At 37.6% G+C, this 23,548-nt stretch overlaps 2 protein-coding genes across 2 annotated transcripts; both read right to left on the bottom strand.

Annotated features, from left to right (window-relative positions):
- Positions 1 to 737: 737 nt before the first annotated feature.
- On the bottom strand, positions 738 to 13,306 carry xrcc5 (X-ray repair complementing defective repair in Chinese hamster cells 5). The gene is made up of 21 exons (XM_083537534.1): positions 12,793 to 13,306; positions 11,066 to 11,179; positions 10,805 to 10,988; positions 10,348 to 10,396; positions 10,132 to 10,254; positions 9,770 to 9,958; positions 9,369 to 9,483; positions 9,035 to 9,173; positions 8,679 to 8,791; positions 8,286 to 8,348; positions 7,944 to 8,081; positions 7,764 to 7,854; positions 6,143 to 6,273; positions 5,216 to 5,412; positions 4,746 to 4,833; positions 4,591 to 4,660; positions 3,255 to 3,364; positions 1,599 to 1,695; positions 1,433 to 1,500; positions 1,169 to 1,243; positions 738 to 1,070 (listed from the first exon to the last, which is right to left on the bottom strand). The coding sequence occupies exons 1-21, from the start codon at positions 12,808 to 12,810 to the stop codon at positions 1,056 to 1,058; spliced, it is 2,187 nt and encodes a 728-aa protein (XP_083393660.1). The 5' UTR covers positions 12,811 to 13,306; the 3' UTR covers positions 738 to 1,055.
- Positions 13,307 to 14,908: 1,602 nt separating this feature from the next.
- tmem169b (transmembrane protein 169b) lies at positions 14,909 to 21,709 on the bottom strand. Its single transcript, XM_083535928.1, has 3 exons — positions 21,510 to 21,709; positions 18,150 to 18,525; positions 14,909 to 17,138 (listed from the first exon to the last, which is right to left on the bottom strand). Exons 2-3 carry the CDS (start codon positions 18,412 to 18,414, stop codon positions 16,507 to 16,509), a joined length of 897 nt encoding a protein of 298 aa, XP_083392054.1. The 5' UTR covers positions 18,415 to 18,525; positions 21,510 to 21,709; the 3' UTR covers positions 14,909 to 16,506.
- Positions 21,710 to 23,548: the final 1,839 nt, after the last annotated feature.

The following is a 23,548-nucleotide window of genomic DNA, read 5'->3' as shown; positions in this document are numbered from 1 at the left end:
GATATGTTCTTTAAAACTTAAACAAAGAATTAGATCAGGATGTAATTTAATTAAGGTTTATGAACATGTATGGTATATAAGCTTGTGAATATTATCAGCATTTCTACGATCATTTTTACAATTGGCACTTTTAGAATCCACACCTAAGCAAAAACAAATTGTTGCGTTGAAAAACAGTCGAAATCGTAGTGCTCCAATTTACATACACTACAAGAACAAAAGTATTGGGACACCTAACTTTTCCAGGAATGTGTGTGGATCTTTACAGAATGTGTGTGTTTCCAGAAAGTTGTGGACACACAAAGGATGTCTTTGGATATGATAGCGCTCAATTCTCCCTTCACTTGAACTAGAAATCCAAAACCTGTTCCAACATGACAATGCCCCTGCGCACAAAGTAAACTCCATGAAGACATGGTTTAAGTGGGTTGGAGTGAAAGATATTGAGTTGCCTACTATTAAGTTCTGACCTCAACCCTATTGAACCCCTTTGGGATAAATTGAAATGCTGACTGCACCCTCACCCTACACCAGTGCTTGGATTAACTAACATGCTATGACTGAGTAAGCACAAATCTCCAAAAGATGTTATTTCAAAAGCAAATTGAATGTGGAAATGTGGGATGTTCAAAAAAGCAAAAATGAAACCAGGGACACACCCAAAGAAGGAAAGATTGCTTACACTGTTTTACAAAAAGAGATAAAAGAAAAAAATTCACCCAAAATTCTATCAGAGATAATAGTAAGGAATGTTTCTTTTTAGTTAACGCAATCAAATATTGTGAAATTCTCTGAAAGAAGAGGTTCTCCTGTGTTCTCATTCGCTACATAACCCAAGTAATAAAGTTACATCCTGATTGCTATATGAACTGCAGATTAGAGAGAAGCCATAACTGAGTAATCACACGTTTAGACTTTTTGCATTTATTCTTTTTAATTCTGGCCCAAAATCCTGCGTTTTGTTTAGATGGGGAAAAGAAAAATAGTGCAAACACCACTGTCACCTCGGCGCCATGTGGAGAGGAATGAAGGCGATTCTGAATGGCGGTACGGGTTCACATCATGTCCAGCTGTGTGAAAAGAATTCACACACACAATGCGAACGTAAATAAAATCGGTAGGGTTTTCCGCTCGTGCTGATTAGTTTAACGACAACGAGGGCACTTACCAAATCATCCACGTCTCCGGCGTCCTCGTGGGAAGGAGCAGCTGCCACTTCCTCTTTCTCTTCAAATGTCAAAAACTAGTGAACGTATAGTTTTTTTTTCTGGTTAGAGCTGAACATAGAGCATAAATCCACAACGTAACAGACATACACGCTGAAACATTTGTCAGTGTCCAATAAGCTTAGTGTCAGTTACCAGCTGGTTAAATGACTGTCAATCACAAATAAATAAATATTGTTTTTATTTAACTAAAGCATTTTATTCACCTGATTTGCCTCGTGCTTGGATACTGCGCTGCTATCCACTTCGTCCTTGCTGATCAGTGTTATAGAATCTATAGAGATTAGTCTGGGTTATTTATCATGCCTAATGGTCTTCTCATTTTGCACAAAAAATAAATAAATATATAAATAATTTATAAAAGACACACACCTGCAACAAGCAGATCCCAGAATTCCTGAAGATTCTTGTCTGGGACGCTGTTCTTCAGAGACTGCATGTAGTTGTTAAAAAGGGTCGCGTTTGATACCTGGAAAAGTTGAAACGGCTTCAGAACTGCAGCTTAAACTGATGTAGATAAAATCAATCTTTTGGTTTCATTGTACTATGAGTAGAGACCCGATACTACATTTAAAAAAAATTCTGGATCAGTATCAGTCTGGAATTTCCTTAATTAATGCTGGGAATGTGTGAGTTAATAATATACAATTAGCAAGAACATATTGGCCAATATGTAGAGCATCTGTTCAAATATCTGTAGGCCAACAGGAACAAAACACTGAGATTGTGATTAAAGGTGTGCATGATTTATAATCACATTTTTATAATCTCACTCTCGACTGGTCACAAAAAGGAATTCTGCCCTATCTTGCCCTTTTCGAAACTATTTGATTTAATTCATTTGCTAAACAAAAAAAAAACAAAAAAAAACTTAACCATAGAAACCCTGAGCCACTGTATGCAATCCATTCCTGTATTAATGAAGATTATCTTTTTTTTGGTCCTTTAAGCTTCATATCTAAGCATCTGAAAGCGAAAAAATGCCTGCTATGATCCTCAGTGGGTGCGGATATGAAACTTGGACATCCCTGATTGCAAGAGGTTTCCAACCGTCCAACCTACACTATACGGACAAAAGTTTGTGGGCATCTGACTATAAGATTTGTATCGTTTGCTCTGTTCTAGAATTTGGAGTGCGCTTGTTTAGATTTGTGCTCATTCAGCCACAAGGGTGTGGGTAAAGTGAGGTACTGATGTAGGGTAAGGAGGCCAAAGGTGCAGTCGGCGCTCCGATTCATCCCAAATGTGCTCAACAGGTCGGAGCTCTATAGCAGGACACTCGAAATATTCCACTCTGACCCATGTACATTATATCTTCACGAAGCTCACTCGAATGTGTTGCATCCAAAAGCATCCTATACAATTGTCTGCATCCAACTTAGTGGTAACAGTTTGGGAAAAAACCTGAAAAGTGTTTGGCTGAAAATCAGGTGTCGAATGTAGTCAGCAGTTCTAAATTCAACCGTGAGTGTCTCCAAATAGGACAGGAATTACGTTTCGGTTATTACTAATACATTTCGGCTGTTTCAGACCCAAGCAGCGTATATCCATGTACGATAAAATAAAAATCTTTGCTCGCATTGAAGTGCTCGGATAATGATTACTGTCTGGCTTTAACACGTATTAGTACATTTCAGCGCACAGTCATTCGCACTGCTCTGTAAACAATGCCTAAAAAGCCCACGAGTGCTTTGTCAGAAGACTCGACAGGTGTTCAGTGCACTCGAAATGAGAATTCTTGTGACTCATCAGAAGCGACTCATCTGCTGCGTGCGACTATCCATGCTTGTGGCGTGTCGAGAACACTTAGAATTTCATTCGGTGCAGCTGCTGATGATTACCTTCCCCCTCACCTGACTGATAAGAGCACGGGTGACGTAAGACAGTAAACACTCCAGATGTGTCGAGTGGGGACGTTAGTCTAAATTCGACACACTTGGCAAAAGGCGAATCCGTCAGCTTCAGACTGATAGTGTTGATTCTAAAGTGAAACCATAACTGATTATTGAGCCTTGATTAAGCGTTCACCTTAATGGACTGCTCCCTAAAGGCCTGGATGCATGCAATAGTCTTCATGTAATAGTCGGTGCTCCTGTTGCCCAGCAACTGCTCCATCCTGTGGGTGAGCTGCTCACATGCTGTTTGTGAGGACCAAAAAACCGAACAAGTCAGCGGGACAGTAAAGCATGGACACGCAGAAATGTTGTCAAACTGTGAAAGGTGACAAAAGCAATTATTTCAACAGACGCCTGAACCTTGATCAGCAGGGTGGGATATTTCTGCACATGACGAACACCATACTCGATGGAAACCCCAGTGACATCAGAGAATACGCCGAAACTAAATTCTCAATGATGAACTAAAGTGTTATTTGCTGAAGAGTCCTACAAATGCTTAAGTGTAGAGTGGTGAGGATAAATCGTAAATAACATTTCATTCGTACTTCAAACCAAGATCTAAGGATGGTAATCAAAAGGTTTCGGTCAAGACCTATTTACGTATGTAAGGATCGGTTGCTAAACTAAAAGTCATTTTTTTTTAATCTCAGATATTTGGGAATACGAATACGATTTTGAAATGAATCTAAGCTAAACAACACTAAACACAATTTCTGGTTTCAAATATTTGTTGAAGTATAAACAGATCTAAATCTAAATCAGTACAGTAATGTGCCCTTTGCTAGATTGAATATACACAGAATTTCACAGATGGCAAATCAATTTGCACACTCAGGAGCCTGAAAATACAAAACTACCTTTTCAAGCAAGAGCATACATTAGGGAGCAGATATACTATGTTATTTCAACTTTTGAATCAATACTTTTCGCCTTCGGCTCATTTTCTACACTTAGAAAGTTTTTAACCCGTGTGTTCTTCAGTTCTCCCCTTGGAGAAACTTTAAAAAAACATCTATGTGGAATCCTATCAAAGCATCGATCCTTTAAAGCGAGTTAGAAACCCTTCACCATTCATCATTGCAGGTCCACTGAAAGAATGTTCTGTAGATTTGACACTATTATTTATTATCTATCTTTTTATCTCCGAATAGAAGCAAGACATATTTTGAAAATAAAACTGGTATGTGGTGTACAATAGTTTGGAGGCCTCTGGTTTACAGTGACTATAACATAAGCAATGATCGCTAATCCTAGAATATAGCTGCAGTAAACCAGATTGTGCTGTTAATGAAAAACAACTTTAGCATAAGAACAGTAACTTCACACTGGGTCACATTACACCACTCTTGAATCATTTTCTAATTCATCTATCATTTTTCTATCTTAAGTCAAAAAACTTTTAATGAACCTCTTTCGAATGATAATGATTTTTTTTTATGATAAAGAAGCGCATTTTCATATCGTACCTTGGTCAAAGGGAATGGTCTTCTTTACCACTAAAGTGCGGAAGTTTTCCGCAGGGTTCACGCTGCCTACCTGTAAAGATAATACATGGAGATAGCGAATTAGCAATCGAAATCGAAATGTTTGAAATCCTGAAACTCGTTTGAGGATTTCTCACAGAGGTAACGTTTTCCTCGGAAGTCTCTGCTAAGCTGAACTTCTCCCCTTCCTCCATTTTGAACTTTTTTGTGTCTGGCTCATCAGTGCTAAACAAGAGAAAAAAAATAAACAGTACAGAATTTTAAGCACCAGATATCAACTAAAAAAAAAAAACCACATAAGGCTACATTTTCTGAGTCTATTAATAGCATGAATTACAAAAAAAATTCAAGGATTTTCCATTTTCTTGGCATTCCTTTATCCTGAAAGCCAGACAACAGTTAACTACATACAAATAAAATATAGGCTTAGACTAATAAGGAGCTTCAGGGTGGAATTATCATTATTGATTGCATATAATAAGTGCTTAGCGATGCAACTTGTCTCCTGCAGTCCCCTCAGACCTTCCTTCTATATAGCAGATCAGATTATGTATGTATGTATGTATGTATGTATGTATGTATGAGGGTCTGTTTTTTTTATTATTACCTATTTCCAAACACATCTGCACTGGTTTTCTGGCCTTTCTTTTGCACCACCTCCTTTAGGGTGAAGAGGTTCTTCATCTCCTGCATAGGTGCATTACAGCGGGCAGAGATGGCCTGGGGTCGATCCAGCATCCGCTTAAGCCCCGGCTCCATAGGGGGAAGGGGTGAATCTGCGTTTAAACCACGATGGTGTAGACACTGCAGTAAGGGGGGGGGGAAAGAACAACGTCTATCATATTTCTAGGTTTGCTAAATCTAAACAGCCCCCTGTTTTAAGCTGCAGCAGTTTTGGTTAAAAGTGTTCCTCAAGTTCACACCTACACTCTTTAATGACATGTCATGTTATCTTAACAAGCATCATGAGGTCACATGGAGATATGTAAATACATAGGGATTCCCTGTTTTAAAGAGACAATACCTGGATACTGTACACTGGTACCTAAGAGATGCTGCTGTAATCAAAAAGATGTTACTTTGCTTATTGCAAGAGCACAATATATTCATTCTATACAACATAATTACCAATATGATATTGTAATATACAGTGAGGAAAATAAGTATTTGAACACCCTGCTATTTTGCAAGTTCTCCCACTGGAGGGAGAGAACTTGCAAAATATGGAGGGGTCTAAAATTGTCATCGTAGGTGCATGTCCACTGTGAGAGACATAATCTAAAAAAAAAATCCAGAAATCAATTATTAATTGTGTCTTTTGGCTAAACTTAATACATAAAATTTCCATTTCAGCCAGGAATATGGATCATGTTGTGGTCACCGGAGAGAAAAAAAAAAAAAAAAAAAAAAAAAAAAAATCGCCTAACTCAAGATTAAACACAAGCACAGCAGTTTTGCGATCTGCCCTCTGGCTGATTTCAAGCAATATCTTGCACAACCTGAGCTTATTTTTGGATCTGTGTGGATCTCTTACCTGGAAAAGTCTCTGGAAATGTGGGTTGGGGATTTTGTTGACTTTGAATATGTCCTCCATCTCTCCATCTTCACCCTCCTCCATCAGCATCATTGAGCTGATGAGATTGTCCACTGCTGACAGCTGAGCCTCTGGGTACAGATAGACAGCACTGCATTTATATATATATATATATATATATATATATATATATATATATATATATATAAATGCAAATGTATACTATAATATATATAAATATATATATTATAGTATAGTATAGTATAGTATAGTAATGTTGCTGAATAGTAATACAGTATTAAAACAGAAACATTTCAATGACTAGAAAATGCATCACACTGTTATTGTGAATCATCAGATTCAGGCATGGTGATATTTATTCACTCTGAAGCCTCCACAGTTCATAAAATAACAGCAGTTGCTATTCTCTTTCCAGGTTTGGCAAATCAGGTGCGTTAGTTGTGCTTGGATGTATTTTTTATTTGTAGCAAAAGTGAGAGTCTTAAACTGGAATCATTTAAAATCATATTTCCTATAAATTGTTAATGCCCATGTCTCACCTGTTTATCAGTGAGTTATACTACCAGAATACACTATACTATATTAAATATCCTGTATGCTTACTAAATATCTTTAGAACACAAAGTGTACAGTTTTACTACACAGTCAAAGAAACAATGATTTGAACTCCCACTATATGGTTTTACCCCAAATACAAGAGGTCCCTTTTTAAATCTGGTTCATCCTCATGTGGTAAATTTTTTTTTTAACGGATTAAAAATACCTTAATTTCTGTTTTGGTTTTGATTGGTTCATAAAAATGATACTTGTAAATTCACAGGCCAAAGATTGCCTACATAAAATGTATGTTTATTTATATCATTCTTCTTTCTCCGTTAAGATACTAACTTTTTTTATTGTTTTTACTGCTTTAGCTGACAAATTTGTTTTTCAGTTCAAATTGGCCAAAGCAATGGGACAACCTGCAGTAGTGAAGTGTTCTGGCCTAACTCAGTATTGTTCACATTGACTGCACATACACTATATTGCCAAAAGTATTGGGTCACCTGGTCATAAGTATGGTATTTTTGAGCATTGCATTCCACATTTAGTCAAAATTTGCTCTTATAATTCCTCCACTCTTCAGGGAAGATGTTCCACTAGATTTTGGAGTGTGCTTCTGAATATTTGTGTTCATCAGACACAAGGGTATTACGAAAGGCAGGCACTGATGTAGGATAAGGAGGTCAGTCAGCGTTTCAATTTATCCCAAAGGTGTTCAGTAGGGATGAGATCAGAGCTCAATAGCAGGCTACTGAAAATCTTCCTCTCTAAAGCATGTAAACCAGATCTTCAAGGAGGTCACTTTGTGCACAGGGGCATTGCCATGCTGGAACAGGTTTGGGTTTCAAGTGAATGCAAAATTTGATTGTAGAGCATCTAAAGACATCCCGTACAATTGAGTGCCTCCAGCATTGTGGTAACAGTTTGGAAAAGAACCACATACCATATAGCAGGAAAGGTCAGGTGACCCAATACTTTTGGCAATATAGTGTAGCACAGTGTTCAATTTACATTTACAAGTTATTTACATGGTCAGTTGGATCCCATGATTTCTTACCTGATGGAGCAAATTTCTTGTTGCTCTCCAGTGAAGGGAAAGTGAATTGACGGAGGTCCTCGTTGTATGGTAACTGCACATACACCAAGCACTGGGGAGTGGAGGAAAGAAGGACAGTGGCTCCAGGGTGACACACACACAGCATGAGGCAGATTTCCTGTATGACTCACACCCGCATACCTCGTATGTGTCTTTGATGCAAGCGAAGGCCGCTCCTACTTGTGGGTTGCTGCGGCGGTCATAAGCATAACGAACGATAGCCACCATCTTTAAACTCTCCAGGGCACGAATCAGAGCAGAGAGCGCAACAGCTGCATGCTGAACTCACACACACACACACACACACACACACACACACACACACACACACACACACACACACACACGATAAACCACTAAAACTAATATTTATCAACAGCATGTGGTTTTGCTAATACAAATTAAACCTGGCCTGCAATGTGACTTGTCTTTTACGAAATAGTGTGCTGTATCAACAACACTGGTGTACAAAGCTACACTCACCTCATCATCTTTGGCAGCAAAAACCTTAACAATCTGATGGCCCATGAAATGATGACGATTAATCTGCAGGAAATAAATACTCATTACAACAGATCCTAATATAAATATAAATCAGCCGTAACCGTGTGCAACGATTAATTTTGTAAATAAAAAAAAAGATCAGTCAATAATAGTGTGAATGATTTAGTTATGAGGTGCATATATTAGTATAATAAATAAAGAAAATAAATAAATAAATAAATAAATAAAAATAAGTATTGCTTTTACACTGGCCTGAGATCAGATTTGTTAAAACTGGCTGGATGGGTACCATTGCAGCCTCACTGTAAGAATAGGAATTCCAAATGTACTCATTTACAGAGAAAGTGCTCCATCTAGCGATGAACAACTCACCAGCTCCTGCTTGGTAAAGCCAAGCACAGCAAAGGATTTCCCATCGCTCTTGTACTTCATCTGCTCTTGGTCCACTTTGGAGAATGGGACAATGTCACTCCCATAACGGAAGCCTAAATAGAAGGAAAGAAGGAGATGAAAAAAGCGAAAGAGAGAGATAGAGAGAGAAAGAGAGAGAATAAAAGCATGACTGAAATTTCTACTATATATTACGCACAAAGATGCACATATTGACTATGCAAATGTCCTGATAAAATGTAGAATAGCAATATAAACACTGTTTAATGTATAAATTATTGAAAAAAAAATCCTAAAGAAGCAGGAGGACCCAAGAAGCCCAAAGGACCACCTCTCACCCTGAATGACATCATCTTTCTGCACTTCGGTCTCATTGTCATCGTTGAGGCAGTAAACCGTGTCCCTTTTTACATCATCTTTCTGGTGACTCTCAGCATCGACTATGGACCAGGACTTCTTAAGCTTTTCTTCGCACACCTTTACGGAAAAGAGAAAGACACTGTTAAACCATGTGTTGCAGCAGTAATCACCTCCTTTGTGCCAACCGGGAGGTGAAGGATTAATAATGTGAGTGAACAATCACACGCTCATCTTACACAACGTTCCCTCAGTCACCTTTTTCCAGTGAGAGCTGAAACGCTACAGCTGCTGTAAAGTATAAGTCCAACTCACGGTTTTGTATCCGATGATGCGGATGGATAAAGAGCTTCCAATAGTAAGCTGACAGGGCCACGCCATTGGCCGTCTCTCGATTCGCTTGAAGATGGACAGCTTCTCCGCAGCATTACTGTTAAACAGAGAAACAAATAACCAACCACCAGCTGGAACCTGAAATTTGGTTATAACTTTCACTTTCAAGACTTCAAGTATGAACTAAATTGTAAGTCATGTTAAGCATAATTGATTATTTAGCATTAAATAGTTATTTCTAAACTATGGTACTACAGCCTACTGTAATTATTTAAGTTAGACAGAGTCTGCATTATAAAGCATAACATTTTTTGAGTGGGTGTGAAGTATATATATCTGTATACATGATTTATTACAGAAATCTGTTTTGACATTGGTTGTACCTAAAAGTGTAGACCTCATCCAGACTGTCTTCTTCATCCAGTGAAGTCATGACCTGCCGAACCATCTCCAGCCCCTGCTTCTGCTCCCTGCTCAGACCTTTACCACTCTGGGGAGGAGGCCTTGGACCTGGTCTATCTCCATCTCCATCTCCAGAAGCCTCTTCATTTGCATTAATAGGGAATGGCAGACTACAAATACACACAAGCGGGCATATGCGCACACACACTTTAAGCACGTGATTGCACACATCATGCTGATGTAATGCATTTATCAGAATTCAAAAACACAACAACACAAGTTGAGACAGTATAGAAATCTAAGATCATTTAAAAAAAAAAAAAAGAAAAAAAAAAACTCTCACAAGAACTGTAGGGTAATTCCGGCTCTCTTCAAGTTGCCGATGATGATGTCCAGCTGATCTGTGCAGGTGGGTGTGTTGAGGTCAGTGAGCACGGCGATGTTCAGCTTCTCGTACTTTTTCCCACTGATCAAAACACATTTTACCTTTAGAAATCTCAAAAAAAAAAAAAAAAGCCCATCAATATACAGCATATAATATGACAATAAATAAACTTACATCGTTTCCTTTTGCAGAAGATCCATGCTTACGACGAGAGCATCAAGCCCTGAAAGCCTTCAGGTAAAGGATTTGACAATGTAGTGATGAAGCAAAATCTATGAAGTACATATCTAGCGATCTTTCTGTGTATCTATAGGTGATATAAATATTTATATTTGCAATGAACTGAACTAATCATTAATATTTTTGCAGGGTTTAAATAAAAAATAAACAAAAAAAACAATAATAAAAAAACCTCTGGAATCAGAATTAATTACAGGTCATGACAGCCTGTTACACTTGCTACTGTTAGTACAAAGAATCACATCAGCTTTAACAATTTCCAAATGAATTCCAAATATTCTGAATACCGATTAAATAAACAAATGAATAAATAAATAAAACAAGCATGCAAGAGAAGCAAATGATGAGGATGTAGCGTTACATGCAACAAAACATTGATTAGAAAAGATACAGTCAGCTTGCTGACTACCAGGCTGAAGGTTATGTTCAATGTCCTCCAGCAGCTCAAAGTCAGCCATCATCAAATGTCTGTGTACGCAAATGTTCTGGTACTGGCCATCTTTAGCGAGTGGATTCTTGGTGTTGTCCGTTCCAAACAGAATCAGGCCTAACTCGTTTTTGTTCTCAGCAAAGACCTAAAACGAGTGTTGGAGCATGATCAGACTGTGAATGTCAGCAGGTAAACTGATAATAAAAAATAAACGCAACGTACCTGCCGCTGGATGAATTTCTGAATGACTTTCTTTGCTTGTTCAAATGGGGCTTCCTCACCAGGGGCTGAGTTACTCATAGAGAAGCCCACATCCATGCAAAGAACAACAGCTGACTGCAAACACACAGAGAGAGAGAGAGAGAGAGAGAGAGAGAGAGAGAGAGAGAAAACATCAGATGTCCTTGCCTACACAATTACCCAATCTATATCCAGTTGAGAAGGTTTAGGATGAGTTGGACCGGACAGGGAAGGAAAAGCAGCCAACAAGTACTTAAAACTATTGACAACCTCGTGAGGCTGACTGAAAAGCGTGTGCAAAGCTGTCTTCTTCTTCTTTTTTCGGCTGCTCCCATTAATGGTCCCCACAGCGGATCATCCGTCTCCATCCCCTATGTCCTCTACACCTGCCTCTTTCAAAAACGCTACCTGCATGTCTTCCCTCTCCACATCCATAAACCTCCTCCTTGGTCTTCCTCTTTTTCTCCTTCCTGGTGGCTCCATCCTCAGCATTCTCCTACCGATATACCCCATGTCCCTCCTCTGCACATGTCCAAACCATCTCAATCGTGCTTCTCTCACTTTGTCCCCAAAACGTCCTACATGCGCTGTCCCTCTAATACACTCATTTCTAATCTTGTCCATGAAAACATCAACATCTTCAGCTCTGCTACCTCCAGCTCTTTTACTCAATGCCACTGTCTCTAATCCATACAACATCGCAGGTCTCACCACAGTCCTATAAACTTTCCCTTTCACTCTTACAGATACTCTTCTATCACAAATCACTCCTGTCACTCTTCTCCACCCACTCCACCCTGCCTGCACTCTTTTCTTCACTCCTCTAACACTCTCCATCACTTTGCACTGTTGATCCCAGTTACCTGAACTCTGCCACCTTCACCACCTCTTCTCCCTGCAACCGCACCACTCCACTGCCCTTCCTCTCATTCAAAGTCATTGTGCCCCAAAAAGGTGTTCTGTCATAACTAAAATGCCTTCAGCATTAATGTATAATGTCGAAAATTATCAATATTAAACAATATTTAAAAAAATACGAAAGAAAAAAAAAAGGAAAGAAAAGTAATTTCTTTCTTATGCCTCATTATTACTTTTCTCTCCTTTTTCTTCTTACGTTTTTATATATATATATATATATATATATATATATATATATATATATATATATATATATATACATATATATATATATATATATATATATATATATACATATATATATATATATATATATATATATATATATATATATATATATATTGTTTAATGTTTATTATTGCTGTAGTTTGCCTGGAGCCTCACTTAAGAATTTCATTGTAGTAAATGTCACTGGCATCTGTACATATAACAAATAAAACTTGAAACATGAAGTCAAAAGTTTGGACACACCTTTCTCCTTCAGTGCTCTTTCTTTATTTTTATGACAGGAGACATTGTACACATTTCAAACGTGCATATTTAGTTACTTTTGACTGTTTACCGTTTTTTTATTTATGTATTTGGCGTTTCTCCACCTGATTCCTTAATCTCGGCGCTCATTCAGACAAGTCCGGACATGCACCAAGGTGTATTTTCAAACTTTTATAAATGTAAAAATTTAACAGCATGCATACAAAGACAATTTTGTTAACATTCTGGCGCATTGTGATACCGCAATTGTTTTTCATCATATACAGCACATACATAAATATTTTTGTTTTGGTTTTTACCTTGGACGCTCGCGCCATCTCGATGGTCTTACACTGTTATGAGTCCGGAAGGCAACATGCAAACGAGACACTATTGGTTCCGGACGCTGTTCAGAGCACAGCGTTTGGGAAACTTTTGTTATTCAGGTTTCAACGCCCACGAGTTATGTAGCTGGTTAGTGAATTGTTGAAGATTTAATTAGAATTTCATTCATTCGTTCGTTTGTGATTGCTTTATCACCTGGTTGGGGTGGGGGCGCAGGAGTAAAGGTGTATAAGGACACCCCCCCCCCCCTTCTACACCTGCCTCTTTCAACCCAGCTACCTGCATGTCCTCCTTCACCACATCCAAAAACCTCCTCCTTGGCCTTCCTTTTTTCCTCTCAATCTCACCCCCTCACCTTGTCTCTAAAACGTCCTACATGCGCTCTCCCTCTAATAAACTCATTTCTAATCCTGTCCATCCTCGTCACTCCCAACGAAAATCTCAACATCTTCAGCTCTGCTACCTTCAGCTCCATCTTCTGTCTTTTACTCAATGCCACTGTCTCTAAACCATACAACATCGCAGGTCTCACCACAGTCCTAGGATCAATGCAGGAAACACTGGGTGTAAAGTGGGAATATAGGCTTCCTAGGAAGAGATGCCAGTCTGTCACTGGGAAACTTGCTATATTCACATTCAGACATTCAATTCAATTAAACTCAGTCCAACTTAGTTTTTTTTTATATATTGCGCTTTTAACAATGTACATTGTCCAAATGAAGCTTTACAAACTTAAGCTTATAAAGTTGGAATGTATAGGTTTAGTACATATAAGTTTATTCCTTATACATGTTATACCTAATGAGCAAGTGAGTAGCAACTGTGGCAAAAAAAACCTCCCTAAGATGGTATGAGGAAGAAACCCTCAGAGACCTCCAGACTCAAAAAGGAACCCATCCCCATCTGGGTGCCACTGAATTTCCATTCATTACAGTTCCATCATTGCTGAGGTGTGCGGTTCAGTGCTTAAATGCAGAACTGTTCATGCAAACTGCGGTTTTAGGCCATTGTAGCAAACTGTTGACACTAATCACAGTCCAAATCCATCCTAATAGTCCTTCAGTAACTCTGGATCTTTAGGTTTGTTAATGTGAAACCATCCCCAGATGCACAATGTGGTCTCCAATTGAAGAGAACTCTATCCAGAGGTAGGGTGTTGGGATGAATAAGGCAGATCTGAAAAAAAGAAAGGGACAGGGACACATGTATACACAACGAAAGGCAATTTAGTGTAACTGCTGCACTCACTGGCATTTTTGCGGCGGTGGGTGGAACACAGGGGAATGCAGGGGAATCCCCATGGTTCAGGAAACCTGGAAATGTGAAACAGCAATTCTATGTGCCATGCCTCTGGACCACTCTTAAATAACACAAACACAAAACTCTAACAACAGTGATCACCATCAGGTATTTAGTGAATCAAGTCGAATAGATTTCTAGTCTCAAAACTAATATCTATAAACCAAGACAAAATATGGAATCATACAAGGGATTTCAAAATACAGCATCATGCAAAAGGCTTAGTCACATGCAAAGAACTGCTGTAAAAAAAAGAATGAATTCAGGATTATGAAAATCTGTTTGAAACAGCATTATGACCATTATGATTTTGCTTTTTAAAAATGTAATACAATCTCAGATATAATTTGGAACTTGGCTGGCAAGTTTTAATAAACATCTTGGAGAATCTTCCTCAGATCTTCTCTGGAATCAGTCACACTTGGATTTTTATTTAGTGACATACAAATTAAGGCAAACGAATGCAGTGGTCATAAAATAAACATCTATAATAAAATTTGCATTACAAAAAAGGGGTTCCCAAAAGCTTTAAATAGTATAGTATGCGAAGGCAAATGCGTAGGCTACACATAGCTACATGCTAACAGCACCACAGCCCCTGTCTTCATGGGCAAATCACATATACATTTATGGCTTGTTTTGTTATGCATGACCTCATGTTCCATGAACCCCCCCCCCCCCCCAAGAAAGCCATTTAGAATCAGATCTAGGACTAGATGAGTGAAAAGGATACAAACAGTCATTACAGTCATTCAATTGTGATTCAAATACAGTGAAGGGCCACATGGTGTATTTTATGCAAAGGTATGAATTTTATTTCACTTCAGTTGGTTTATATTTTATGCGTTGAACACATGCACAATTTCCAGAAAACTGATGACAATAATAACCTTTTTTTTTCTCATGATACATTATTAAAAACGATTTATATTGTATGTAATACCATGAGTGTAACTCATACCTTCATATCTTTAATAATTAGCATTGGGGAAAAAAGGCAAAAAGACATAATTTTGCACTAGGAAAATCAATCTGTGCAAAAAAGCAGAATTGAATAACATTTAAAATACATTATCACCAGTCATTAAAAAAAACTAAAAAACTGCTGAGCAATATTCTTTATCGAGGTGACGAGCAATAATATTTAAGCACAAGGCTTAAATGAAGGTTGAGGAAAAAATTGTAATATATATATATATTTTTTTTTTTTCATTTTTAACAGCAGCCTTTGAAAAGCTCTCCTGGAAACAACTGCTAATTATCCAGACCATCTATTCAAATAAATACAGTAAAAATAAATAGCATAAATATATTAAAAAAGGGGAAAGAAATTTAAATTGCCTGTGAAAAAGAAGGAATGACAAATGATCTTGAATAAGGATTTAACCAGGAGCCTGTGAACAAAATGGCCAAATAAAACCAAATAAAGTATTTCACATAAACTCCTTAGCTCATTCATAAGCATTGGATGTGTACACGATGTATACTGACATGGCTACATTTCACAAGCAGTAATAAGACCCCTATACTCTATGTAATCACTCTCAAATAATACAACTAGGACTAATCTACCAGCACGGATATAGTCAGTGAGCACTATTTCAAGTAGGGCATGTTACTAGATCCATGCCACTTTATTATTTCTGATACAATATTTCACCCTGACACTGCCATCTGATATCATCAGTGGGATACTGTTACCCCAAATAAATCCTCGGGAGTGGGTAATTTGTAAATAAAGAAAGAATCAGCTTCAACTGTTCTTTCTTATGAATTTTAAAACATTTTTCATATGATGACTCAGTTAATTTCTATCTGTAACTAATATAAGCTAGACCTAAGCGAATACATTACAAATGTTAGCCAAGTGAACCTGTTACTAATGTTAGCTTAGCCTATCAGTAACTAATGTTAGCCAAGTACCTATTGCTAGCGCAGTAAATATTTGACAAATTTGACCTAAGCCCCCCAAAATACTATTAATTATTGTTAAGCTTTAGTCAATTAAAGTCAGTTGAAAACCCTGAAACTATTAAGTAGAACCTCTTTAGTGTTTGTGTTGCTCTCTATTTCGCCTGTGTACACGGGTGTTGTTTCTTTTGTCTGGAAATTTCCACGAACATCCACTGATGCAGGCAAAACCGCACTGGTGCACGTATTCATGAAACCCTTTAAAAGAAGATTTTTGGTACACCATGTAGTTTGTAACTTCAGTATACCCAGCTACAGATGTATTCAGCTGACAAATAAATTGAGGAAAAGACAGAAACGCAAACTAATGATATCAGATAGCAGTGATTATGTGGAATGCTGTTTCAGGAGCACCAGTCAGATGTGATTCCAGGAAAGGTTTTTATTCAAAACCCAATTTACCAGAATTAGTCCAGCACTTACACTGAGGAAGTCTGCACACTCTCGCCAGGACCTTTCCCCTGCAGACTGCCAGAAATCGTGTCCGAGTCAAGTAATTCTACAATGCTATATGGAGAGCAGTCCTCAAGGCCCAGCTTCCCACAGGCCCAGCCACAGAATCCCTTTTCTAGATCCCGCACTGAGAACCACCACTCACTGAACACCCAGGATACTTGCACTACTGCCGAGTACACCCCTAAAGACAATGACACAGCCATGATGATCAGCGGATAGGAAATGATGAGTAAAGGGCACACTGTGATTTTGTGCCAGAACGTCCGCTCCTCATTGTACACCAGGAAGACGTTATACCAGGTGAGTGTGCCATAGTAAAATGAGGTGATGAACGAGAGCAGGAAGATAAAAGGAGCACATGAGAGACTCCACAGCACCACATGAGGACCCTGATCTAAGCCAAAACCACACATGCGCTTCCCTCCTCCTGCTGCTTCACACTCTGCATCCAGACGCTCTTTGGACTTGGCCATTTCACGGAGCTCCTTCTCTGTTAGTGTGACGTGAATGTCCACCACCTGACCTTTCTTCTTACCACGTGTGATAGTGCCAGTTAATGTCACATAGCGGCTGTCTGGAGGCAGATTCCAACCTCCTGGAAATAGAGTGAAAAAATAGCATTAGTGGGACGAATTGTTAAATTGGTGTTTTAATTATTTTCTATAAGAGCAGCTGCCGACAATCATGTGACAGTGGTTGTATTATTGGATGCATAGAAATACATAGTTGTTTCGATTTTAACTTATAGAGACTTCAATGGTAGATATGCCACAAACATAAAAAAAAAAAAAAGAAATAAACTTGTTTGGGAAAAAACTATAATCAGTGCTATAGTTAAGTTATTCCATACTTATATTAATTGTTATTATATAGTTGTAATGCGTTCTGCTTTGAGACAGGTATATTTGTTCAATGCCATATACCAGCCTACGGCACCATCTGTGATGATCAAATCTTCTTAATTATATTTCATTAAAATAATTTGCAAATTAGGGATTTCTGTCTATTCTGAGATCAGAAATAGATAGATAGTTTTAGAACCAATACAAATAAATCACTATAATTAAATTTTATTTCATTATTGATTATTATTTACTATAATAAATTTACAAAACCTCACAACATTTAATGATAACCAGAAATCTAACAAGGCAAATCTCATGCAATTACTGATTGTAGAAAATATATACTAACAATTAATTACATTTTTATTCTTATTGATGTGAGCCTGCAGTTACAAAATAGAAAAAAAAAGGTAAAAAGTTATCATTTATTCCCATGCAGGTACTGAAAAACTAGAAAACTCTAGCCTTGGAAGTTTTTCTTTCCTGTTTTGTTTTTAATCCATACTGCAAAGAAAATACGAAACATTTTGTGATCGGATTATATGTTTTATCGATGGCTGAAGCTCTTAACTGGAAATCATGTTATGATTTATTTTATTGCATATCTGTATTTTATCTTAAGTATAGGAGATGTTTTAATTATTATATATATATTACTGTCTATATAATAAAGATACATTCTAATGATATCAAATTATATATCTTGTTTTACAGAAACAATGTGTGAAAAAAATTTCAAATACTTTTACACATGCTTTTACCTTTCCCTGTTGGGGTTGCAAGAAATTTAGCCCCTTCCTCAGAACTCCTCTCTGTGACTTCCACATCTCCACTTCGTTCGTCTCCATCAGTCCTCTCAGTGTCAGAACGATACACAATGATGGATTCGGGCCGTGGCTCTCTCTTCCTGCGCTTCCTGCGAGTGCTCGTTCCACTGTTTCCTTCCTCCGCTGGAGCTGTAGATGTGTCTGACTGTATGGATGACGGCTGAGGGCTCTCTGATCCTGACTGCTCCACCTGCTCCATGCTGCAATGTCGAGTCACTCCTGTGTGTTAACAAACCTCGGCTGTAACGGATGTATGCAGGGAAGAGAATTGCCTCAGGCAGCCTGCTGTTCAGTTTCATGCATGGTCACCCTATGAAAGAAACATGAACCCAAGAAGACATGGGTTGGTGCTCTTTTGGAAAACACAATTTAGTAAAGGCATTTGTACATACATATAATTTAACCTAAAAAAAAAGAAAAATACAAAAAAAGAAAACCAAAATAAAAAATGTTAGAAAGTACACCTGGAACATTATCACAATAATATGAGAATGACGCAGGGGTGCAGAGTGTAGCATTGAGCTCGGGTTATTCCCGTATCCCACCTAACACTCAGTAGCTAGTTACAAACTAACTGGTCAAACGTTTGTGGACACCTAAAAATCATAACTATATTTACTTGCTTTACATCCCATTCAAGATTTATGCACCATTTGCTGTTATAATAATCTCCACACTTCTGAAAAGGCTTTTTACTAGATTCCGGATCATGGCTGTGTTGATTTTGGTTTATTCAGATACAATAGCGTTAATGAGATCAGAAAATGATGTTGGTTGAGGAGATCTGGGGTGCGGTTTATGCTCCAGTTAATTAAAAAGGTGGTGCTGAGGTGAGGACTCTGTGTAGGACACTTCTTTTGCTCGGTTTGTGTACAGGGGCATTGTAGTGCTAGAACAGGTTTGAGTGTCTTAGTTCTTAGTAAGATTCTATACAACTGTGTACTTTGTGGATACAGTGTGTGTGTGATGATCAGCTACAACTTTCAATAGAGAAATCGTAACGAGGAACATATTTTTTACAGTATAATGCAAATTAAATTAACTAAAGCTGATGCTGATAGCTGAACATGACACATTTCTACTGGCTCTCTCACCCTCTGGAAAATGTCTGAACCAATCTCAATGCTCTTTTTCCGCTTGGAGAGTTCTGCCTTTATGACTCACAGTGTGCTGTTGTAGATGATTCCACTCTTATATTGTAAAGATTTATACAGTCCAAGTATTAACTTTTCTTAAAGATAGCCTTTAAATACCTACTGTCTACTTGTAGAGACTGTTGCTGTAATTATAAAGACCGTCCTGTGGCCATCCCAGGACTGTTATTCAATATATACTCATACTGAAAATCTCAATACATTCAGTGCTGCTTGGATTTACTGTTCTATGCCTGTATAATGTAATAATTCATAACAATGTGTCACAATCTGCTTTTAGATTAATTTCTCAATAGATAGATAGGTATACAGAGATATAGATAAGTTGATAGTTTTAATTAACAGTTCACAAGACACAATAAACTTACAATATACCCTTAGATATGAATACAAAATGCAGGTATAATTAGCCCTCCAAATTATTTACAGACTGTGAATTCTGTGCAAATTAACTGTACAAAATAGATTACAAGTTGGGATGTTTAAATGTGTCTGATGAGTAGCTGTGGGAGTGTGTGTATAAATATTAAGTAGATATAAATAGTAAGTCAAGTCAAGTTTATTTCTATAGCGCTTTTCACAACAGACATTGTCTTAAAGCAGCTTTACAGAAATCAACAGTCAAGGTGAATGATGTGTATTTATCCCTGATGAGCAGCCGTGGTGACTGTGGCAAGGAAAAACTCCCTTAGATGTTATGAGGAAGAAACCTTGAGAGGAACCAGACTCAAAAGGGGAACCCATCCTCATTTGGGTGACATCAAGAGTTTGATCATAAATCTTTCAACAATACAGAACACTGGAGAGTGAGAACTAACATGAGCACTGGAGTATAAGATTATAAGTAATGATCTTTCTACAGTCTTATACAGTCTTACATACAGTAGTACTACATAGTAGCAATATAACACCCAAAAAAGGTGGGACTCTGTGTATTTGTGTGTGTATATATATATATATATATATATATATATATATATATATATATATATATATATATATATATATATATATATATATATATATATATATAAAAGAATGCAATGATTTTGAAGTTTAATAAACCCATTTTTAATCCAGAAAAAACATAAACATCTAAAATGTTTACTCTTCTGAAATGTTACATTTTAAGTAAAAAATAAGGTCATTGAATTTGATTGCTGCAACACTTTTAACAACAATTGTATACATTTATAAAACCAAGGAGACTAGTTGGGAGAAGAATGTTGTCCCATATGTGTCTGATACAGAATTGTAGCTGCTTAACAGTCCTGGGTCTTCTTCGTCATATTTTTTGTTAAATGATGCACCAGATGTTTTCAAACAGTGAAAGGTCTGGACTGCAGGCATACCAGTTAAGCACCCAGACTCTTCTACTACAAAGCCATGTTGCTGTAATAAATGCAGTATGAATATGCAAGGCCTTTCCTGAAAATGATGCCTTATGATTAGAATCATATGTTGCTCTAAAACCTAAAATAAGAAATTTGCAAATCATTGCATTCTGTTTCCATTTACATTTTACTAAGTGTCCCAACTTTCTTGGAGTTGTAATAAAGAAAGGCAGTGGCAGTGTATGTAAGAATGTGCAACGACCCTAAGTACAAATTAGTTTATGTGCAATATGCAGCGTAATATTTGGGTGTGCAGAATCATGGCATTAGAAATAACAAAAATAAAACAAAATGAAAATATGCTAGAAATGTATTATTGGGAGTATGTCTGCAGATGCATTAAGCTTAATACAGCGTAATGGAAGTTTGTGTGTGTGTGTGTGTGTGTGTGTGTGTGTGTGTGTGTGTGTGTGTGTGTGTGTCTACTCCCTTTTCCGTCTAATGGAGCTTCATCATCTATTGTTTGCAATGCAAAGAGGCGACAGTAGAGAAGGAACAAAGAAAGCAGCAGAATACAGGATCTGTACATAAGCACAGTGTAAGCTGTTTAATGCGCATGTGTGCACTGCAAAAACATCTTGCATTTCGGTGATTTCTGTACAGAAAAGCCGCTTGGTGTGGTGTGTTTTTCTCTTCCAGCTGATCCCCCCTGCTTAATCACACCCCAGAATCTCTGATCCACTGCACACCCAACACTAAACCCGAACAACTCCAAAACAACAGCACCAAAACACGATTAGTCTTACCCGCATACACACGCCAGCACGATTTCGGTTATAAGAAGCAGATCCAGCCTTTGATATTACTTCATTTCTGATGAATCGATTCACCGCCATGCAGATGCGCCTCCGCTCCAGCACGGTCTCACACCTAACCCCGCCCCTGATCCGGCGAAAATCAGATCCCAGCCAATAGAATTCGACTTTATCCCAGCTCAGATTTAACCACGCCCAAGGATTTTCCCAACCGCTGTCACACCCGATTGGAACGGAAACGAATTCCAAATGACTCGTTTTTCAAAACAAGGTGCCCTACTTAGGGCACAAAATACATTGTTTCACACTTAGAGTAGTGTCCCTATTGAGAAAGTATGGCAGCGTTTGGGACGATTATGTTTTCTGTGACGTGAAGCTATTTCCTTTCTTATTATTTTATTTATTTCTTCATTATTATTATTATTAGTATATTTTTTGAGTGCAGATAACCATAATGTACTATTATTATGTTATTTAATTACTAAATTATTATGATATTTTGTATATGAAATACAGAGGTGGCAAAAGTACACACATCCTTTACTCAAGTACAAGTACATAAAATTATGTTTTAAATGTTTTAAAAGTTAAAGTACAGACTATCCTTTTTCACTAAAGTTAAAGTTTTTATCAGTTTTAAATGTACTTTATATGAATACTTTCCAAGTTTTTAATACTCTAATAAACATAGGCATAGACTAATGTTGATGCTTTATGCAAATATGTGTTTATTAGTAGTGAAACCATACTAAACATAAAGCATGAACACAAAATATTCCTGTAAATGTTTTGAAGTAATTATTGTGTTTTAAATTACGTAAACCATCAGGACACCAAAATTAACCTTTGCAATGTTTTCATACGGACGGTTAATGAGGTGATAGCTGAGAAACTTTACCTCTTCTAACTTTCATACGGATTACATTATTACTCAATATATGTGTTCGAGGTGAATTTGTTTATTTAAAAGTAGACATTTCGAGCTTTCTATTTATATATTTATTATGTCTGTGATGCAAGTAGTTATTGAAATTCAGGTTGTTTTATTGATGTGTCTGTGAAGAGAGGTGACAGAGACGGCAGAGAGCGCCCCCTGTCTGTTTACTTTATTTTACAAAATCACAACGTTTTGTTTTTATTATGTGTATACAAATGAAAGTAGACCATTTACAGATTCGAATGATTTGTTGCTTTTATCTGTACGATAAAAAAAATGCGCCCAAAAGGTGCATTGTGCGCATCATGGCAGATTTTAGTGCTGACTTGATAAAAAAAAGATAAGAAAAAAAAGTTAATTAATTGTATTATATCTGAGTTAAAAAAAAAAAAAAAAAAGGACGTCGTGGATAAACGTGTGTTGCGCTGTAGGTTTTAATTCCGCCTTAATTAAAAATAATTAAAATAATTCCGTTTTAATTATTTATTTATATTATTTGAGGAAGTCAGGTGTGTCAGAAAAGTATGTGAGGGTGGTGCAGAACATGTATGAGACAGTGTGACAGCAGTGAAGTGTGCATTAGGAACAACAGACTGGTTTAAAGTGGAGGTTGGATTGCATCAAGGATCGGCTCTGAGCCCTTTCCTGTTTGCAGCGGTGATGGACAGGTTGGTGGACGAGGTCGGTGGACGAGGTCAGACAGGAGTCTCCGTGGACCATGATGTTTGCGGATGATATTGTTATTCGTGGTGAGAGTAGGGAGTGGGTTGAGAAGAGCCTGGAGAGGTAAGAAAGAGTACATGTGTGTGAATGAGATGTAGGGCAGTGGAGTGGTGCGGTTGCAGGGAGAAGAAGTGAAGAAGGTGGAGGAGTTCCAGGTACCTGGGATCAACAGTGCAAAGTAATGGAGAGTGTGTTAGAGAAGTAATGAAAAGAGTGCAGGCAGGGTGGAGTGGGTGGAGAAGAGTGGCAGGAGTGATTTGTGATAGAAGAGTATCTGCGATGTTGTATGGTTTAGAGATGTGGCATTGAGTAAAAAAGCCAGGAGGTGGAGCTGGAGGTAGCAGAGCTGAAGATGTTAAGGTTTTCATTG

The sequence above is a fragment of the Silurus aristotelis genome (assembly GCF_946808225.1).
Source record: "Silurus aristotelis genome assembly, chromosome: 3".
Taxonomy (NCBI): Eukaryota; Metazoa; Chordata; class Actinopteri; order Siluriformes; family Siluridae; genus Silurus; species Silurus aristotelis.
The sequence above is the reverse complement of the archived record's forward strand: the minus strand, read 5'-3'. Positions and strand labels throughout refer to the sequence as shown.

Coding starts and splice junctions, on each gene's coding strand:
- tmem169b (XM_083535928.1), bottom strand. CDS start 18,414: ATGGAGCAGGTGGAGCAGTCAGGATCAGAGAGCCCTCAGCCGTCATCC. Junction 17,139..18,149: donor TGCAACCCCAACAGGGAAAG/GTAAAAGCATGT, acceptor CTCTATTTCCAG/GAGGTTGGAATCTGCCTCCA.
- xrcc5 (XM_083537534.1), bottom strand. Junction 10,255..10,347: donor CTTCTGCAAAAGGAAACGAT/GTAAGTTTATTT, acceptor TGTTTTGATCAG/TGGGAAAAAGTACGAGAAGC. Junction 1,501..1,598: donor CTGGGATCTGCTTGTTGCAG/GTGTGTGTCTTT, acceptor TAATCTCTATAG/ATTCTATAACACTGATCAGC.